Raw genomic sequence first — 19,214 nt, forward strand, 5'->3', positions numbered from 1 at the left:
TGAAAATACTATATTTTTGGTTATTGAAAATATATTTCACAGTGGTTTAGATGGTAAAATGATTCTCTACATTCTCTATGCTTGTTTTGTCACATAAACTGAAATTAGGCAAACTATTAGAACTTTTGCAACCAGGAAATGGCAGAGCGATTTCTGCATAGTGCACCTTTAACAATAGTCGCCAAATGTGATTATCCCATGCTAAACACATATAGATATTAGATTCAAGGAAATTCGATTTTACGACAAATCAGCATGTTCAACAAGGCTCTGCACTAAACCCATACATGTTTCAGGATTGCACACACCACAAAAGATCTGTTTGCATGACCTCCTTGGCTCCTCCAATTCATCATGAGTGCGGCCCAATGTGCCTACCCAGCTGACACTGTTTGTTCAGGTTTAGAGCCCTGGCTATTTGTTTTCCCCTTCAATGGAGTGCACGACCACTTGGTTGCAGCAGTGAGTAAGTGCTTCTCCACAGGGGTCACCAACCTGGGGGCCACCCAGCAGATAGTGCCGTCACCTGGAAATATGAGATCTGATGATGAGGTCTGGCTGTGGAACATCACTGCCTTCAGAGGTAATCTACCATTTAATGTGACACTTTGATTGAGCCACAAATCTCAAGATGTTGCTCTCTGTGTGTGGCACTTCCTTCACACACCTCTGTATTGTCAAAGTTCCCCCTTAAGGACATCATAAAAGTATAATATCAAGAGTGAGTAGGTAAGAGGAGTGACTTTTTCCAACAAGGAAATCAGTGAAAACCACATGTGGCTTGGCACAACTAGTAATTATCTGAAGCTCACAAGCTATGATTCAATGGTCTCATAAATAATGTATGACATTGGGTTACAGAGCTCATAAGCGCAAATAAAAACAATGCCTCTGTTGTTTTAAATTGTTTTAAATCATAAGATGTTTTTAGCCACAGCTTTTATACAACTCCATATCTCAATTCAGAAAAGAAGAGGGACTATTTTGATTAGGTTAATTAGAATCCATAATCATATTCAAACAATAATTTTCACACAAACTATTATAACAACTGCAGTAGGCCTATCTTCTTGTGCAGTAGTGGCAACAATGCTTCACAATAACAAAATATGATATTAGAAATATTCAGTTTACCTTATCTTGTGGCCTAAATCTATTGTGCAAGCTTGGATTTTCTTGTTGGATCACAACCAAATCATTACATGCCCTTGTGCTACATTTCGAGGGTGGTGTGCCTTTAAGAGTTTACAACGCTCATTGAATTTACAGCGCCGTCGCTGAAAGTTTCGAGGCCATGCAAGTAGCCTACTCTGCAGTAGTTTGGATACCGAAGGGAGTGACGGGACTGAATGAGAAAAAGATAAGAAAAAAAATACGAGGATAAAAACAGAAAGCAGAATACGAAGTAACGTGCTGTGTTACGATCAAGAGAGAGTGTGTGGTACTACATCGCGTATGATTCTGATATGCATGGAAGTCGCGCTGGGTAAAGTTTTGTAATGGTTACAAAGTAGCTGTGAAATGAAAAACCGAGATTGAGGTTTTAATCGAGGTGGGTTTACCTATGCGTTGGAGTCGCGTTAATGTTCGTACAAAATACATCACTCACGTCATGAATTCGAGTTTAAAGGTATGGAAGACGAACAATTGCTTGGATTAAAAAAATAATTTTTTTATAAAGAATAAATAGCAAAGAGGCTATCTGAAACGGAAATGCAACTAAATAATTAGCTAGTGATATTGAATAGAGACCGTTGGATTTCACCTGGACTTTTAGTATTTTTCCTCTGTCAAGTTCAGTTCTGCGTCTTCTGGAATGTTTGGGAGTTGTGTTCTACCGGTTTCAGCTCGGATAAATTCATTTCTCTGGGCACTAATATTTTTAACAACGTTTGGACTTTGTTCAGAGCTGAAGGTTCGAGTTCGTTTAGCTGATGGACAAATCACAGAGGAAGTTCTAGAAGCAGACAGTGAAAAAGACTCCATCACACTTGAGTTCAAACAGGGAGATGGAACTCTCATAACATTTGTCGCTGACTTCAAACAGGTGAGTGAATTCAAATGTGTTTTCCCCTATGCCTTTACTGTTTTGTGTAGGGTTGGATTATTGCCCAATGGCCAAATATGTTGCCAGGCTGATCAGGGGCAATGCAGAATGCAAACTTACATCTCCATGCAACCAATTTAGAAAACAGTATACCATAGCATAGACTAACAGTGTTAGTCTAGCCTGTGTCATTTCAGTGCTGATGAGTTGACTCCCTGGCCATGGGCCATCTCCTCATGCTGGTAAATTCCTCAGCATGCATGAGTGGATAATGTTAGGTGACATGATTATTGAATTAGGCGCTCACCTGTAATGATTGGTTTAGGAATGCTATTCCTACTCTTCTGCAATACAACTCATGCCTTTACTCTGAGCCTGCTCAGTCCTATCAACATAGACGGGCCTAATCTGAGAGCAAGGGCATCTATCTACTCCAGTGGGTCACAACCTTTGTTGTACCAGGGACTGGAAATCTATGGTCCTTCTTTCTTGCAGGACCAGTTACATTAAATGAAGTGGCTACATTAAACAAAATAACTGACTATGGCTAAACCAGTGTTGGCTAACTATAAGGGACTGGTGCTGGTACATGGGCCAGAGGTAGAGAACCACTGGTTCTGTGTGTAAAGTGATCCAGCAAATGACATGCAGCCTGTTCCCGAGTGCCTCTGGTCCTGTGCGCTATACTCTCAGACACAGACCAAAGGCATGCGTCTGTGATTGTTGCAGTCCCACAGAAACTGACAGCCTGGCAAGAAGTGAAGGGGGAGATTTTCTAGGATTAAGTGGGCATGTCTGACCTTTTTGATCGGGGTATGGGTCACAAACCAAATAGCTCATGTTGATGAAAAGAGAGGCCGGCACGTTGCCAAATCGGTGATGACATCTCTGAGCACATCACACCATAGTGGTGAAGCCTGGTTCACAGTACACACAGTTTAGCTAAATTAGCTACAGGCACAGGGCTCTTTTTGATCAGCTCCACTCGGAGGCCTGTCTCTCCATTCCGTTTACATGTGGTTCTCATCTAACACTCTATCTCAAAGATTTATGGAAAGTTGGATCAACTGACTTCAAGCTGCCATGCAGAATTTACTGCTCAGAGTCGCATGAGGAAAGGAACGCTTAAACGGGATATCAAACAATGGGTAGCAGTAAACGGACAGAGTAGATATATGAATGGCTCTGTTGCTGTATAGAATGTGTTCACGGGACCAGCCAGCTAGGTGTGCAGCTGCTGTTATTATCAGTCATAGCCTTGTGCCAAAATTCACATAAGTTGGCATGGGTTGTGGGAACAGGAGTACTGTAATCTATGGGATCAGTACAACGATGAGAATCGGAATGAGTCATTCCATGATAAGAAGAGGGGGGATGAACTGAACATTTACACTAACATGTACCTGTGGTGAAATGATATGGCTATCTAACAAACCACACCTCATTTTGCGGGAATGGATTATTCTTATTCTCCATTTGCATATAAACAGCGGGAATGTGTATACTGGGGATGAATTTACCTATGATCAAATCGAATACAACAGGTGCAGACCTTACTGTGAAATGCTTACTTACAAGCCCTTAACCAACAATGCAGTTTTAAGCAAATAGTTAAGAAAATATTTACTAAATAAACTAAAATAAAAAATAACACAAAATAACAATAATGCAGCTATATACAGGGTGTACCACTACCGAGTCAATGTGTGGGGGTACAGGTTAGTCGAGGTAATTTGTAAATGTAGGTAGGGGTAAAGTGACTGCATAGATAAACACAGTAGCAGCAGTGCAAAAACAAAGGGGAGGGGGGCTCAATGTAAATAGTCCGGGTGGCCATTAGATTTAATTGTTCAGCAGTCTTATGGCTTGGGGGTGGAAGCTGTTAAGGAGCCTTTTGGACCTAGACTTGGCACTCTGGTACTGCTTGCCGTGTGGTAGCAGAGAGAACAATCTATGACTTGGGTGACTGGAGCCTGGTTCTTCCTCTAGTCAGTGTATATAGGTCCAGGATGGCAGGAAGCTTGGCCCCAGTGATGTACTGGGCCATACGCACTACCCTCTGTAGCGCCTTATGGTCGGATGCCGAGCAGTTGCCATACCCGGTGGTGATGCAACTGGTCAGGATGCTCTCGATGGTGCAGCTGTAGAACTTTTTGAGGATCTGGGGACCCATGCCAAATATTTTCAGTCCCCTGAGAGGGAACGGTGTTGTCGTGCCCTCTTCACAACTATCTTGGTGTGTTTGGACCATGATAGTTTATTGGTGATGTGGACACCAAGGAACTTGAAACACTCGACCCGCTCCACTACAGCCCCGTCGACGTGAATGGGGGCGTGTTGGGTCCTCTTTTTCCTGTAGGTCACAATCATCTCCTTTGTCTTGCTTACGTTGAGGGAGAGGTTGTTGACTTCCCTATAGGCTGTCTCATTGTTGTCGTTGATCAGGCCTACCACCATTGCCGTTAGCTAACTTTATGATGGTTTTGGAGTTATGCTTAGCCACGCAGTCATGGGTGAACAGGGAGTACAGGAGGGGACTGAGCACACATTCCTGAGGGGCCCCTTTGTTGAGGATCAGCGTGGCAGATGTGTTGTTGCCTACCCTTACCATCTGGGGGTGGCCTGTCAGGAAGTCCAGGATCCAGTTGCAGAGGGTGATTAGTCCCAGGGTCCTTAGCTTAGTGATGAGCTTTGTGGGCACTATGGTGTTGAATGCTGCACTGTAGTCAATGAACAGCATTCTCACATAGGTGTCCCTTTTGTCCAGGTGGGAAAGGGCAGTCTGTGTGGAGTGGGATTGAGATTACGTGATCTGTTGGGGCGGTATCCGAATTGGAGTGAGTCTAGGGATTCCTGGATGATGGTGTTGTGAGCCACAACCAGCCTTTCAAAGCACTTCATAGCTACCGACATGAGTGCTACGGGTCGGTAGTCATTTAGGCAGGTTACCTTCACTTTCTTGGGCACAGGGACAATAGTGGTCTGCTTGAAACATGTAGGTATTACAGACTCGGTCAGGGAGAGATTGAAAATGTCAGTGAAGACACTTGCCAGTTGGTCCGCGCATGCTCTGAGTACAGGTCCTGGTAATCTGTCTGGCCTGCGGCCTTGTGAATGTTGACCTGTTTTAAAGGTCAGCTATGGAGAGCGTGATCACACAGTTGTCCGGAACAGCTGGTGTTCTCATGCATGCTTCAGTGTTACTTGCCTCGACGCGAGTATAAAAGGCATTTAGCCTGTCTGGAATGCTCGCGTCACTGGGCAGCTTGCGACTGGGTCTTCCTTTGTAGTCCATAATAGTTTGCAAACCCTGCAACATCCAACGAGCGTCAGAGCCGGTGTAGGAGGATTCAATCTTAGTCCTGTATTGACGCTTTGCCTTTTTGGTGGTTCGTCTGAGGGCATAGCAAGATTTCTTATAAGCTTCCAGAATAGTGTCTTGCTCCTTGAAAGCGGCAGCTCTAGCCTTTAACTCAGTGCGGCTGTTGCCTGTAATCCATGGCTTCTGGTTGGGTTATGTACATACGGTCACTGTGGGGACGTCATCGTCGATGCCCTTATTGATGAAGCCGGTGACTGAGGTAGTCTACTCCTCAATACCATTGGATGAATCCCAGAACATATTCTAGTCCGTGCAAGCAAAACAGTCCTGTAGCGTAGCGTCCCTGTCATCTGGCCACTCCCGTATTGAGCTTTAGTTTTTGCTTGTAAGCAGGAAACATGAGGATAGAATTATGGTCAGATTTGCCGAATGGAGGGCGAGGGAGAGCTTTGTACGTTGCACATGTGACATGCTGTTAGAAATTAGAACTCGTTGTGTGCGGTCTTAGTGCCAGTGTCGGTTTGTGGTGGTAAATGGACAGCTACGAAAAATATAAATAGTGTGGTTTACAGCTTATGTAGTACTCTACGTCAGGTGATCAATACCTCAAGACTACCTTTAATATTAGGCAATCTAGCACCAGCTGTTATTGACAAATAGACACACACAACCCCCTTCTCGTCTTAACGGACGTAGCTGTTCTGTCCTGCCGATACACGGAAAGCCCAGCCAACTGTATATTATCCTTGTCATCGTTCAGCCACGACTCTGTGAAACATAAATTATTACCGTTTTTAATGTCCCGTTGGTAGGATAGTCTCAAACGGAGCTCGTCCAGTGATTGCACGTTGGCCAATATAACGGATGGTAGAGGCCGGTAACCCACTCGCCAACTAATTCTCTCAAGGCACCCAGATCTGCACCCCCTGTATTTTCTTCATGCGAATGACAGGGATTTGGGCCTTGTCTGGGAGCAACATTATATCCTTCAGGTCAGACTCGAGGTGAGTAATCTCTGTTTTGATATCCAGAAGTTATTTTTTGGTCATAAGAGACAGTTGCAGCAACATTATGTACAAAATAAGTTACAAACAATGTGAAAAACACAAATGGCACAATTGGTTAGGAGCCTGTAAATCGGCAGCCATCCCCTCCGGAGCCATTCTTCAAGCAAGCACTTGACCCCGAAATGTATCCGTTGATTCACAAAAATGCCATTTCGCAAAAAAGGTGGATGCAATTGCCAAAGTTTGTAGAATAATCTCAAAAGACCACTGTCTTACATTAAACTCCCCTGTTCTGGCACAAGACAATCAGTTATTCATTCAGAATTACCCAGACATAGCAGATAAGATGACAACAGAACTAGAGCCATCATAACAGTGCTTTAATGAGAGCTTTGACCAAACTGATAAGGTCATGATTACATTAAAACAAGTAGGGCATCATATTCTAATTCTTGTATTTTTAAGTCTCTAGACCAAGACTACCTAATGTGAAAACAAGTGTAACGTTACCTTGAATGAAAAGGGAAACCTCCCTAGAGTTTCACTTCAGGGAACAACCTCACTCTCCCACCCCATGGCGCTGGTGGAATATAATAGAGTATCAGTCCTTCCTTTGGAAGACGATCAACTGGGAATGTCTCACATTTTTTTTAGGGAAAATGTCTGGGATCGGTCACGATGATGCAGGCCAGGCTGGCACACTCTCATCAGGGAGAGAATGTTTATGTGGTCTGTCCCAACAGCTTGAATGTGAACCCCCAAACTAGCTTGCTTGTGTCTCAAATGGCAACTTATTCCTCATACACTGAGTATACCAAACATTAGGATAGGTCCTTCCTATAATTGAGTTGCACATCCCCCCCCCCTTCCCTTAGAACCGATTTTAATTCATCGGGGCATGAACTCTACAAGGTGTCAAAAGCGTTCCACAGGGATGATGGTCCAAATTGACTCCAATGCTTCCCACAGTTGTGTCAAGTTGGCTGGATGTCCTTTGGGTGGTGGACCATTCTGGACACAAAGAAACTGTTGAGCGTGAAAAACCCAGCAGTGTTGCAGTTCCTGACACAAACGGTACGCATGACACCTACTACCGTACCCCGTTCAAAGGCACTTAAATCTTTTGTCTTGCCCATTCACCCTCTGAATGGCACAAATACACAATCCATGTCACAAGGCTTAGAAATCCTTCTTTGACCTGTCGCCTCCCCTTCATCTACACTGATTTAAAGTGGATTTAACAAGTGACATCAATAAGGGATCATAGCTTCACCTGGTCAGTCTGTCAAGGAAAGAGCACGTGTTTTTAATGTTTTGTATACTTGGAAAGAAACCAAGAGACAACAAAAATACTATATACACACTATAATACATAGTCATGTTCTTACAGTACGGTTAAATAAGAGATATTTAGAAATAGGAGTGGTGCTGTGATACATTATGTTTTCTAAAGCTAAACTTAGCTTTTTGCCTGAGTAACCTCTGCTGACAGAGAATTCCACGATAACATGGCTCTACAGTGTATTCGGACCCCTTGACTTTTTCCAAATGTTGTTACGTTACAGCATTATTCTAAAATTCATTAAATAGTTTTCCCTCATCAATCTACACACAATACCCCATAATGACAAAGCAAAAACGGGTTATTATACATATTTGCAAATGTGTTAAATAAAAAAACTGAAATTGTACATTTACATAAGTATTCAGACCCTTTACTCAGTACTTTGTTGAAGCAGCGATTACAGCCTCGAGTCTTCTTGGGTATAACACTTCAAGCTTGGCACACCTGTATTTGGGGATTTTCTCCCATTTGTCTCTGCAGATCCTCTCAAGCTCTCAGGTTGGATGGGGAGCATTGCTGCACAGCTATTTTCAGGTCTCTCCAGAGATGTTTGATCGGGTTCAAGTCCAGGCCCAGGCTGGGCCACTCGAGGACATTCGGAGACTTGTCCCGAAGCCACTCTTGCATTGTCTTGTCTGTGTGCTTAGGGTTGTTGTACTGTTGGAAGATGAACATCCCCACAGCATGATGCTGCCACCACTGTGTTTTACCGTAGGGATGGTGACAGGTTTCTTCCAGACCTGAAGCTTGGCATTCTGGCCAAAGAGTTTAATCTTGGGTTCATCAGACCCAAGAATCTTGTTTCTCATGGTCTGAGTCTTTAGGTGCCTTTTGGCAAACTCCGAGCGGGCTGTCATGCCTTTTACTGAGGAGTGGCTCCGGTCTGTCCACTCTACAATAAAAGCCTGATGGTTGTCCTTCTGGAAGGGTCTCCAATCTCCACAGAAGAACTCTAGAGCTCTGTCAGTGACCATCAGGTTCGTGGTCACCTCCCTGACCAAGGTCCTTCTCCCTTGATTGCTCAATTTGGCTGCGCGATCAGCTCTTGGAAGAGTCTTGGTGGTTCCAAACTTCTTCCATTTTAAGAATGATGGAGGCCACTGTGTTATTGAGGACCTTCAATGCTGCAGAAATGTTTTGGTACCCTTCCCCAGATCTGTGCCTCGACACAATTCTGTCTTGGAGCTCTATGGACAATTCCTTCAACCTTATGGCTTGTTTTTTTTTTTTCTCTGACATGCACTGTCAACTGTGGGACGTTATATAGAAAGTTGTGTGCCTTTTCCAAATCATATCCAATCAATTGAATTTACCACAGATGGACTCCAATCAAGTTGTAGGAACATCTCATGGATGATCAATGGAAACAGGATGCACCTGAGCTCAATTTCGAGTCTCATAGCAAAGGGTCTGGATACTTATGTAAACAAGGTATTTCTGTTTTTAAAAGAAATGTTTATTTTAATACATTTAGAAAAAAATCTAAGCCTTTTTTCACTTGTTATTATGGGGTATGTGTAAATTGCAGAGGAAGTGTGTTTATTTAATCAATTTTGTGAATAAGTCTGTAACGTAACAAAATGTGGAAAAAGTCAAGGGATCTGAATACTTTCCAAAGGCACTGTATGCATAACTGAGCGACACATTAAATCTGTTTTTGGTATGAGTACTGTGAAGAAAGCCATTGTGGCGTGTCATGAATGTCTGAAGTGTATGCAAATAGATTATACAAGTGGATAACACTCAAATGTTTCTTTAAAGATGAAGTTGTTAATTTCTCCTCAATGACTATCATGCATGTTGACGTTTAGGTCTAAGAGCATGCTTTGAACCCAATACAATGGTTTTGGTTTTAGATGTATTTAAGACCAGTTTGTTAATTACCCATTCTGACATTCTGACTCCTTGCTAAGCGTCTCGGCGATCTCACTAGCTGTAGGTGCTGATGGGTAGAGTGCAATCATCAGCATACACAGTCATTTTAGCTTCTTGTAAGACAAGTGGCAAATCATTTGTAAAAATAGAGAAGCATAACGGCCCAAGGCAACTACAAATGTTGGCTAGATATGCAAGAGTGGGTGTATGTGTGAGAGCATGAGTAAGTGAGAGAGGGTGTGGGAGGGAGAGTGTAAAGTTATCTGAACAGTAGAGATGGTTACACTGGCTGTGTCCAAATACCCATGCTACATACTGTACTTAAAGATGCACTATGCAGAAATCACTCTGCCATTTCCTGGTTGCTAAAATTCTAATAGTTCACTTAATTTAAGTTTTGTCACAATCAAGTATAGTGTAGAGAATCATTGTACCATCTAAACTGCTATGAAATATATTTTCAATAACCAAAAATATTACAAACCGAAAGACACCAAAAATAAACTTAAGAACGGGACACAGAGAACAGATCTATCACTTCTTAGACTTGCTTTCAATGAGTGACAGATCTATTACACACATTTCTATGTGAATTTGGTTGGGTCGCCCCAAAAAGTTACATACTGCAGCTTTAAACTGCATACTATTTACTAATCGTCGCGCACTATTTAGCATGTACCGTTTAGTAAAAAGTATTCCACGGCCACAACGCAGTTTCAGCTCCCGATTGGCTGAGTATGTGGGGTGGGACTGAGTGTGGGTGGATTTTTCCCAATTCAACAGACATGCATCGCATTAACCAGTCTTATAATGGCTCATTTCCAATTTGATTAATTTCTCTAAACTCTGAAAAGAATAGGAATGGAGTTATAGGCCTATTCAGGCGGGTTATAGGCAGACTGGCCCATTTGACGAATACCGTAGTAGACCAAATAGCCCATCGATCTTATTTAAGGACTGAAGAAAGAAATCGATTTAATTTGGTTCCATTTCAACATATTTATTAGTGAAACCAAAGTGCTGGAACATACAATGCCAGTCAAATTTTGGACACACCTAATCATTCCAGGGTTTTTATTTATTTTTACTGTTTTCTACATTGTAGAATAATAGTGAAGACATGAACTATGAAATAACACATATGGAATCATGTAGTAACCAATGTAGCATTTTCTCAACCAGCTTCATGAGGTAGTTACCTGGAATGCATTTCAATTAACAGGTTTGCCTTGTTCATTTGTGGAATTTCTTTCCTCCTTAATGCGTTTGAGCCAATCGATTGTGTTGTGACAAGGGTAGGGGTGGTATACAGAAGATAGCCCTATTTGGTAAAATACCAAGTCCATATTATGGCAAGAACAGCTCAAATAAGCAAAGAGAAATGACAGTCCCATCATTACTTTAAGACATGAAGGTCAGTCAATGCGGAACATTAGGATATGTAAGTTTCTTCAAGTGGAGTGGCAAAAACTGATGGAAACTGGCTCCCATGAGGACCGCCACTGTAAGGGAAGACCCAGAGTTACTTCTGCTGCAGAGGATAAGTTCATCAGAGTTAACTGCACCTCAGATTCAAGTAATGGACACATCTCAGCATCAACTGTTCAGAGGAGACTGCGTGAATCAGTCCTTCATGGTCGAATTGCTGCAAAGAAACCACTACTAAAGGACACCAATAATAAGAAGATACTTGCTTGGGCCAAGAAAATATGAGCATTAGGCCGGTGGAAATCTGTCCTTTTTGGTCTGATGAGTCCAAATGTGAGATTTGTTTCCAACTGCCATGTCTTTGTGAGACACAGAGTAGGTGAACGGATGATCTCCACATGTGTAGTTCCCACCGTGAAGCATGGAGGAGGTGTGGGGGTGCTTTGCTGGTGACAGTTAGTGATTTATTTAGAATTCAAGGCACACTTAACCAGCATTGCATTTTCAACAGGACAATGACCAAACACACCTCCAGGCAGTGTAAGGGCTATTTGGCCAAGAAGCAGAGTGATGGAGTGCCGCATCAGATGACCTGGCCTCCACAATCACCCGACCTCAACCCAATCGAGATGATTTGGGATTAGTTGGACCACAAAGTGAAGGAAAAGCAGAACACAAGTGCTCAGAAAATGTGGGAAATCCTTCAAGACTATTGGAAAAGCATTCCAGGTGAAGCAGGTTGAGAGAAAGCCAAGAGTGTGCAAAGCTGTCATCAAAGCAAAGGGTGGCTATTTTGAAGAATCTAAAATATATTTTGATTTGAATCGTTTTTTTTTGGTTACTACATGGTTCCATGTTTGTTATTTTGTAGTTTTGATGTCTTCAGTATCATTCTACAATGTGGAAAATAGTAAAAATAAAGAAAAACCCTTGAATGAGTAGGTGTGTCCAAACTTGACTGGTACTGTATGTAAATTAGATAAATTGGCCTAGTACATACACCAACACTTCTCAAATCAAACGGCTATTGCACAGACAAATGTGGACAGCTGGGTGCATCTCGAACCTCAGGAGGCTGAAGAGATTTAGCCTGGCACCTAAAACCCTGACAAACTTTTACAGATGCACAATTGAGAGCATCCTGTCGGGCTGTATCACCACCTGGTACAGCAACCCCCTGCCCGCACCGCTTGGCTCTCCAGAGGGTGGTGCGGTCTACCCAACGCATCACCGGGAGCAAGCTACCTGCCTTCCAGGACACCTACAGCACCTGATGTCACAGGAAGGCCAAAAAGATGAGACAACAACCACCTGAGCCACTGCCTGCTGAGCCCGCCATCATCCAGAAGGCGAGGTCAGTACAGGTGCATCAAAGCTGGGACCGGGAGACTGGAAAAACAGCTTCTAGCTCAAGGCCATCAGACTGTTAAATAGCCATCACTAGCACATTAGAGGCTGCTGCCCTATATACAGTTGAAGTCAGAAGTTTACATTCAGTCGTGGCCAAAAGTTTTGAGAATGACACAAATATTAATTTCCACAAAGTTTGCTGCTTCAGTGTCTTTAGATATTTTTGTCAGATGTTACTATGGAATACTGAAGTATAATTACAAGCATTTCAAAGGTGTCAAAGGCTTTTATTGACAATTACATGAAGTTGATGCAAAGAGTCAATATTTGCAGTGTTGACCCTTCTTTTTCAAGACCTCTGCAATCTGCCCTGGCATGCTGTCAATTAACTTCTGGGCCACATCCTGACTGATGGCAGCCCATTCTTGCATAATCAATGCTTGGAGTTTGTCATAATTTGTGGGTTTTTGTTTGTCCACCCGCCTCTTGAGGATTGACCACAAGTTCTCAATGGGATTAAGGTCTGGGGAGTTTCCTGGCCATGGACCCAAAATATCGATGTTTTGTTCCCCGAGCCACTTAGTTATCACTTTTGACTTATGGCAAGGTGCTCCATCATGCTGGAAAATGCATTGTTCATCAACAAACTGTTCATGGATGGTTGGGAGAAGTTGCTCTCGGAGGATGTGTTGGTACCATTCTTTATTCATGGCTGTTTTCTTAGGCAAAATTGTGAGTGAGCCCACTCCCTTGGCTGAGAAGCAACCCCACACATGAATGGTCTCAGGATGCTTTACTGTTGGCATGACACAGGACTGATGGTAGCGCTCATCTTGTCTTCTCCGGACAAGCTTTTTTCCGGATGCCCCAAACATTCGGAAAGGGGATTCATCAGAGAAAATGACTTTACCCCAGTCCTCAGCAGTCCAATCACTGTACCTTTTGCAGAATATCAGTCTGTCCCTGATATTTTTCCTGGAGAGAAGTGGCTTCTTTGCTGCCCTTCTTGACACCAGGCCATCCTCAAAGTCTTTGCCTCACTGTGCGTGCAGATGCACTCACCTGCCTGCTGCCATTCCTGAGCAAGCTCTGTACTGGTGGAGATGGTACCCCGATCCCGCAGCTGAATCGACTTTCGGAGACGGTCCTGGCGCTTGCTGGACTTTCTTGGGCGCCCTGAAGCCTTCTTCACAACAATTGAACCGCTCTCCTTGAGGTCTTCTGAGGTCTTGGCTGATTTTTCTTTTGATTTTTCCCATTTAGATATATTATTGCATTGTTGTAGCTAGAAACACAAGCATTTCGCTACCCCTGCAATAACATCTGTTAACCACGTGTATGTGACAAATTTGATTTGAAATTCAGAACCGCTGGGCATCAACATAATAAACTAAAGCACTGATCATTGGGAACGAGATCAGAATGATTGCTAAGGCTTGATCCATAAATGAAACCATGAAATGGGTAGCGTAGCCTACAACTAAAACAATCCACATGTTCAAATCAAAAGACTTGATTTTAACATGACATCAATAACGCAGCAATGATTTAGTATTTCGTGTTTAAATGTTCTGACGAAAACCAGGAGAACAAGAAACACTTTTTAGCGAGAACAGAAATCCACTTTGGGTAAAAAAATATATATTTATACATATTTTCAAAGATGTAGCCTACGATGCAATACTCAAGATCATTTTAAGGAGAGCAAAAACTACCTACATTTGCATTGTGGAAAAGTGTGCGTCTAATTCTACTAAATCAAGAGCCGAAATGAGTATAACATCCTGGCATTTAAACCATACTACATTTTTGAAATGTCGCATTCTATTAAACGTTCTATTTTTGCATACTGATAATGTGTCGTGTGATTGCGTTGTTTTCCACTATTTGTTGGTTTCGGTAGCACATCCCCATATCTAATTGATCAACTGTTGTCAAAGCCAAGATGAGTGACATCCGGGCATTTATAATGCACTTGATTTTCTAAATGTCACATACTATTAAACTTAATAGCCTACAATTTAAGACTCACTATGGGTATTCGGATACAGACAGTGTTTTCATAACATTGTTGGACAAGTTTAAAAGCTCATTGTTTGTATCCATAGAGACAATTCTTTTTTTCCTATATTTACACTAATTTAGAATGCCTGAAGTTTTAACAGTACTTAGTGTGTGCTGTGCACAAGTGTTAAACTTCAAGAAAATCGATGAGGGAGTACTTAACCATACTTAAAGGCCTGCTTAAACATTGGGAGCATTAATGGCTAGCTGTATGTTAGTGACTTTTGTCATTTATGGTGAAAATACTATTAAAACATTCTGATGTAGATCATTTTATTTTTCTGTACCTTACAATTTATTTACTTAACTAGGCAAGTCAGTTAAGAACAAATTCTTATTTACAATGACGTCCTACCAAAAGTCCTGCGGGGACAGGGGCCTGGGATTAAAAATACAAAATAAATGCAATATAAATATAGGACGAAACACACATCACAACAAGAGACAACACTACATAAAGAGAGACCTAAGATAACAACACAGCATGACAGCAACACAACAACAGTGTGGTAGCAACACAATATGGTAGCAGCATAAAACATGGTACAAACATTATTGGGCACAGACAACAGCACAAAGGGCAAGAAGATGGAGACGACAATACATCACGCAAAGCAGCCACAACTGTCAGTAAGAGTGTCCATGATTGAGTCTTTGAATTAAGAGATTGAGATAAAACTGTCCAGTTTGAGTGTTTGCTTGCAGCTCGTTCCAGTCACTAGCTGCGGCGAACTGAAAAGAGGAGCGACCCAGGGTGTGCGCTTTGGGGACCTTTAACAGAATGTGACTGGCAGAACGGGTGGAGGATGAGGGCTGCAGTAGATATCTCAGATAGCGGTGGAGTGAGGCCTAAGAGGGTTTTATAAATAAGCATCAACCAGTTGGTCTTGCGACGGGTATATAGAGATGACCAGTTTACAGAGGAGTATAGATGGATAGATACAATCAAAGCAATGTATGCCTGTAACTCAATGCACTGCTTTTGAAATGGAAAAAATATTTTATTTAGGGCCAAATTGTGAGTAATCACGATTAAGTAATGCCATTAACTCGATTTTAATTATGTTTGACAACCCTAATAATTTAACATATTTATCTGACACACTTGGCTCATTCGGTTGTGTTTTCTACATCACTATGAAATATTTTTGGGCATACTACAATTACATTTCATACAGGTATGGTCTAATAAGACCCCATTGAGTTGTTTGTAGGGCTGGAACGATATCACAATGTTTTGCATGGCAAAAATGAAAACGCGAAGCAGACAACTCTTTAGTCCTTTGAAAACCCGCTGTATGTAAAAGATTGTGTGCTATAGCTTGGGAAATAAATAATGGGACTCTGGATGACAACATAACGATGTTTATGCCCAACATTAGGGCTGTTTTCCGTTAAATCCGCTTCGTGTTTTGTTTACTTGCCACGATACTAATAAGTTTTGCAATATTGGTGTCGTCTGGCCCTAGGGTGGTCATATTGGAAAAAGACTTCTGTGAGGTTAATGCGTAAATTCTGTGATGGCCCTGTATCTATACATCTGTTTAAAACCCTGCTATAGCTGTGTGTGCGCAATTTGGTGCTTCTATCATCGAAGTTACAATCCAAAAACATAGATGCCCCATTACATGGAATTTCTGTATATGGCTAAGCAACATTCTAATGTCAATGGCACAATATGGGTGATTTGTAAACAATAGTTGTAGCTGGTGCTTTCAAAGGTTATATAATTTGAAAGGTAATTTCATGAACTTTCTGAACCACTTGTCAAAAATATTTTTTCAGAGTTTTTCCTTTTTAAAGCCATTTATACAGGTCAGTCTATGTACTCTAGAGGTCAAAGTTCTGTTGACCTGAACATTACAAAAATGTTTGCTGGATAGCTGTGAATCTGCTTTCCAATGCCTTCAGAAAGTATTAATACCCCTTGACTTATTCTATATGTTGTGTTATAGCCTGAATTCAAAATGGATTGAATAAATGTGTTTTCTCACCCATCTACACACAATACCCCACAATGACAAAGTGAAAACATGTTTGTAGAATTTTTTGCAAATTTATTGAACATGAAATGCATACATTTCTCACTTATATAAGTATTCACACCCCTGAGTCAATACTTTTTAGAAGTACCTTTTGGCAGCGATTTACAGCTGTGAGTCTTACCGGGTAAGTCTATAAGAGCTTTCCACACCTGGATTGTACAACATTTGCCCCTTTTACTATTTTGAAAATTCTTTGAGCTCTGTCAAATTGGTTGTTGATCATTGCTAGACAACCGTTTTCAGGTCTTGCCATAGCTTTTCAAGTAGATTTAAGTCAAAACATTGACTCGGACAGTCAGGAACATTCACTGTCTTCTTGGTAAGCATCTCCAGTGTAGATTTGGCCTTTGTTTTAGCTTATTGTCCTGCTGAAAGGTGAATTGGATTTGGCCCAAACATTTTGCATTCAGGACAAAAAGTTAATTGCTTGGCCACATTTGTTGCAGTAGTATTTTAGTGCCTCGTTGCTAACAGGATGCATGTTTTGGAATATTTTTTTATGTACAGGCTTCCTTTTCGCTCTGTCAATTAGGTTAGTATTGTGGAGTAACAACAATGTTAATCTGTCCTCAGTTTTCTCCTATCACAGCCATTAAACTCAGTTTTAAAGTCACCATTGGCCTCATGGTGAAATCCCTGAGTGGTTTCCTTCCTCTCTGATAATGGAGTTAGGAAGGACGCCTTTATCTTCGTAGTGACAGGATAAAAATAGCAGACATTGAATATCCCTTTTGAGCATGGTGAAGTTTTTAATTACACTTTGTATGGTTGATACACCATCCAAAGTGTAATTAATAACTTCCCCACGCTCAAAGGGATATTCAATGTCTGCTATTTTTATTTTTACACATCTACCAATAGGTGCCCTTCTTTGTGAGGCATTGGAAAACCTCTCTGGTCTTTGTGGTTGTATCTGTTTGAAATGCACTGCTTGACTGAGGCACCTTACATTATACTTTTGTGTGGGGTCCAGGGATGAGGTAGTCATTCAAAAATCATGTTAAACACTATTGCACACAGTGAGTCCATGCAACTTATTAGGCGACTTGTTAAGCACATTTTTACTCCTGGACTTATTTAGGCTTGCCATAACAAAGGGGTTGAATACTTACTGACTCAAGACATTTCAGCTTTTCATTTTTAAAAACATAATTCCACTTTGAATGTGTGTAGGCCAGTAACCAAAAATCTAAATGTAATCCATTTCAAATTCAGCCTGGAACGCAAGAAAATGTGGATAAGTCAAGGGGTGTGAATACTTCCTAAAGGGTATAAGTGAGCAATAACTTATTGTATACTGACATTGATTGTCATGAGGTAAAATCCCTAGGGGAAAATTAATGGAATAGAGGGTTGAAAGAGTAACACACAGAAAACTACCAATGCTGCACTGCCATCACACATTGTCCAACTCTAGGGACATGCTGTAGACCTTCAACAAATCACTGCGACAACATCGTACCAAGTGAGCCCGACGGACTCACATTTGGGGGTCTGTCTCATGGACTATATGTAGGAATTAGGGTACCATGTACACCAAATAACCAAAAGTATGTGAACAGCTGCTCGAACATCTCATTACAAAATCATGGGCATTAATATGAAGTTGGTCCCCCCTTAGCTGCTATAACAGCCTTCACTCTTGTGGGAAGGCTTTCCACTAGATGTTGGCACATTGCAGCGGGGATTTGCTTCCATTCAGCCACGAGCGTTAGTGAGGTCCAGCACTGATGTTGGGCGATTAGGCCTGGCTCGCAGTCGACGTTCCAATACATCCCAATGGTGTTCGAGGGGATTGAGGTCAGGGCTCTGTGCAGGCCAGTCAAGTTCTCCCACACCGATCTCGATAAACCATTTCTGTATGGACTTTGCTTTGTGCATGGAGGCATTGTCGTGCTGAAACAGGAAAGGGCTTTCCCCAAAGTTGGAAGCTCAGAATTGTCTAGAATGTCATTATATTCTGTAGCATTAAGATTTCCCTTCACTCGAAGGGGCCTAGCCCGAACCATGAAAAACATCCCCAGACCATTATTCCTCCAAACTTTATAGTTGGCACTATAGTAGTTTTCTCCTGGTGTCTGCCAAAACCAGATTTGTCCGTCGGACTGCCAGATGGTGAAGCGTGATTCATTACTCCAGAGTCCAATGACGGCTAGCTTTAATCCACACCAGCAGACGCTTGTCATTGCGCATGGTGATCTTAGCTTGTGTGTGGCTGCTCACCATGGAAAACCATTTCATGACGCTCCCGACGAACAGTTCTTGTGCTGACGTTGTTTGGAATTCTGTAGTGAGTGTTGCAACTAAGGACCAACTATTTTTACGCGCTTCAGCACTCGGCGGTCCCGTTCTGTGAGCTTGTGTAGCCTACGACGTCACGGCTAAACCGTTGTTGCTCTTAGGCATTTCCACTTCACAATAACAGCACTTGCAGTTTAACTGGGCAGCTCTAGCAGGGCTCTTTCAGTGTGTCTGGCATCACTCAGACATTCAGTGCATGTTCTGTTCTTAAACCAAGGGTTGAAACGTCATATAAACACACTTAAATACATACACTGTGGAGTGCTTTTTTTGCCGGTAAATATTGACTTAATATCCAGCATTTTCTCAGACATTGGATGTGTAGGTTCTACACATTCGCTCTCGCTCTCTCTCGCTCTCTCTCGCTCTCTCTCGCTCCACCCTGATATCACCCCTACGTGTGACCAAAACTATAATTGCAGCTTATTTG

The 19,214-nt window shown here is 42.0% G+C and overlaps 1 protein-coding gene across 1 annotated transcript in view; it reads left to right on the top strand.

Moving 5' to 3' along the window:
• The first annotated feature begins 1,258 nt into the window (after positions 1-1,258).
• Positions 1,259-19,214, top strand: part of LOC106612468 (OAF homolog a (Drosophila)) — a 34,802-nt gene continuing 16,846 nt past the window's right edge. The window contains exon 1 of the mRNA XM_014213626.3: positions 1,259-2,047. Coding sequence (XP_014069101.1) covers positions 1,817-2,047 — 231 coding nt within the window. The 5' untranslated portion in view covers positions 1,259-1,816. The remainder of the gene's footprint in view (positions 2,048-19,214) is intronic.

Source organism: Salmo salar, chromosome 09 (assembly GCF_965601325.2).
Source record: "Salmo salar chromosome 09, fSalSal1, whole genome shotgun sequence".
Classification (NCBI taxonomy): domain Eukaryota; kingdom Metazoa; phylum Chordata; class Actinopteri; order Salmoniformes; family Salmonidae; genus Salmo; species Salmo salar.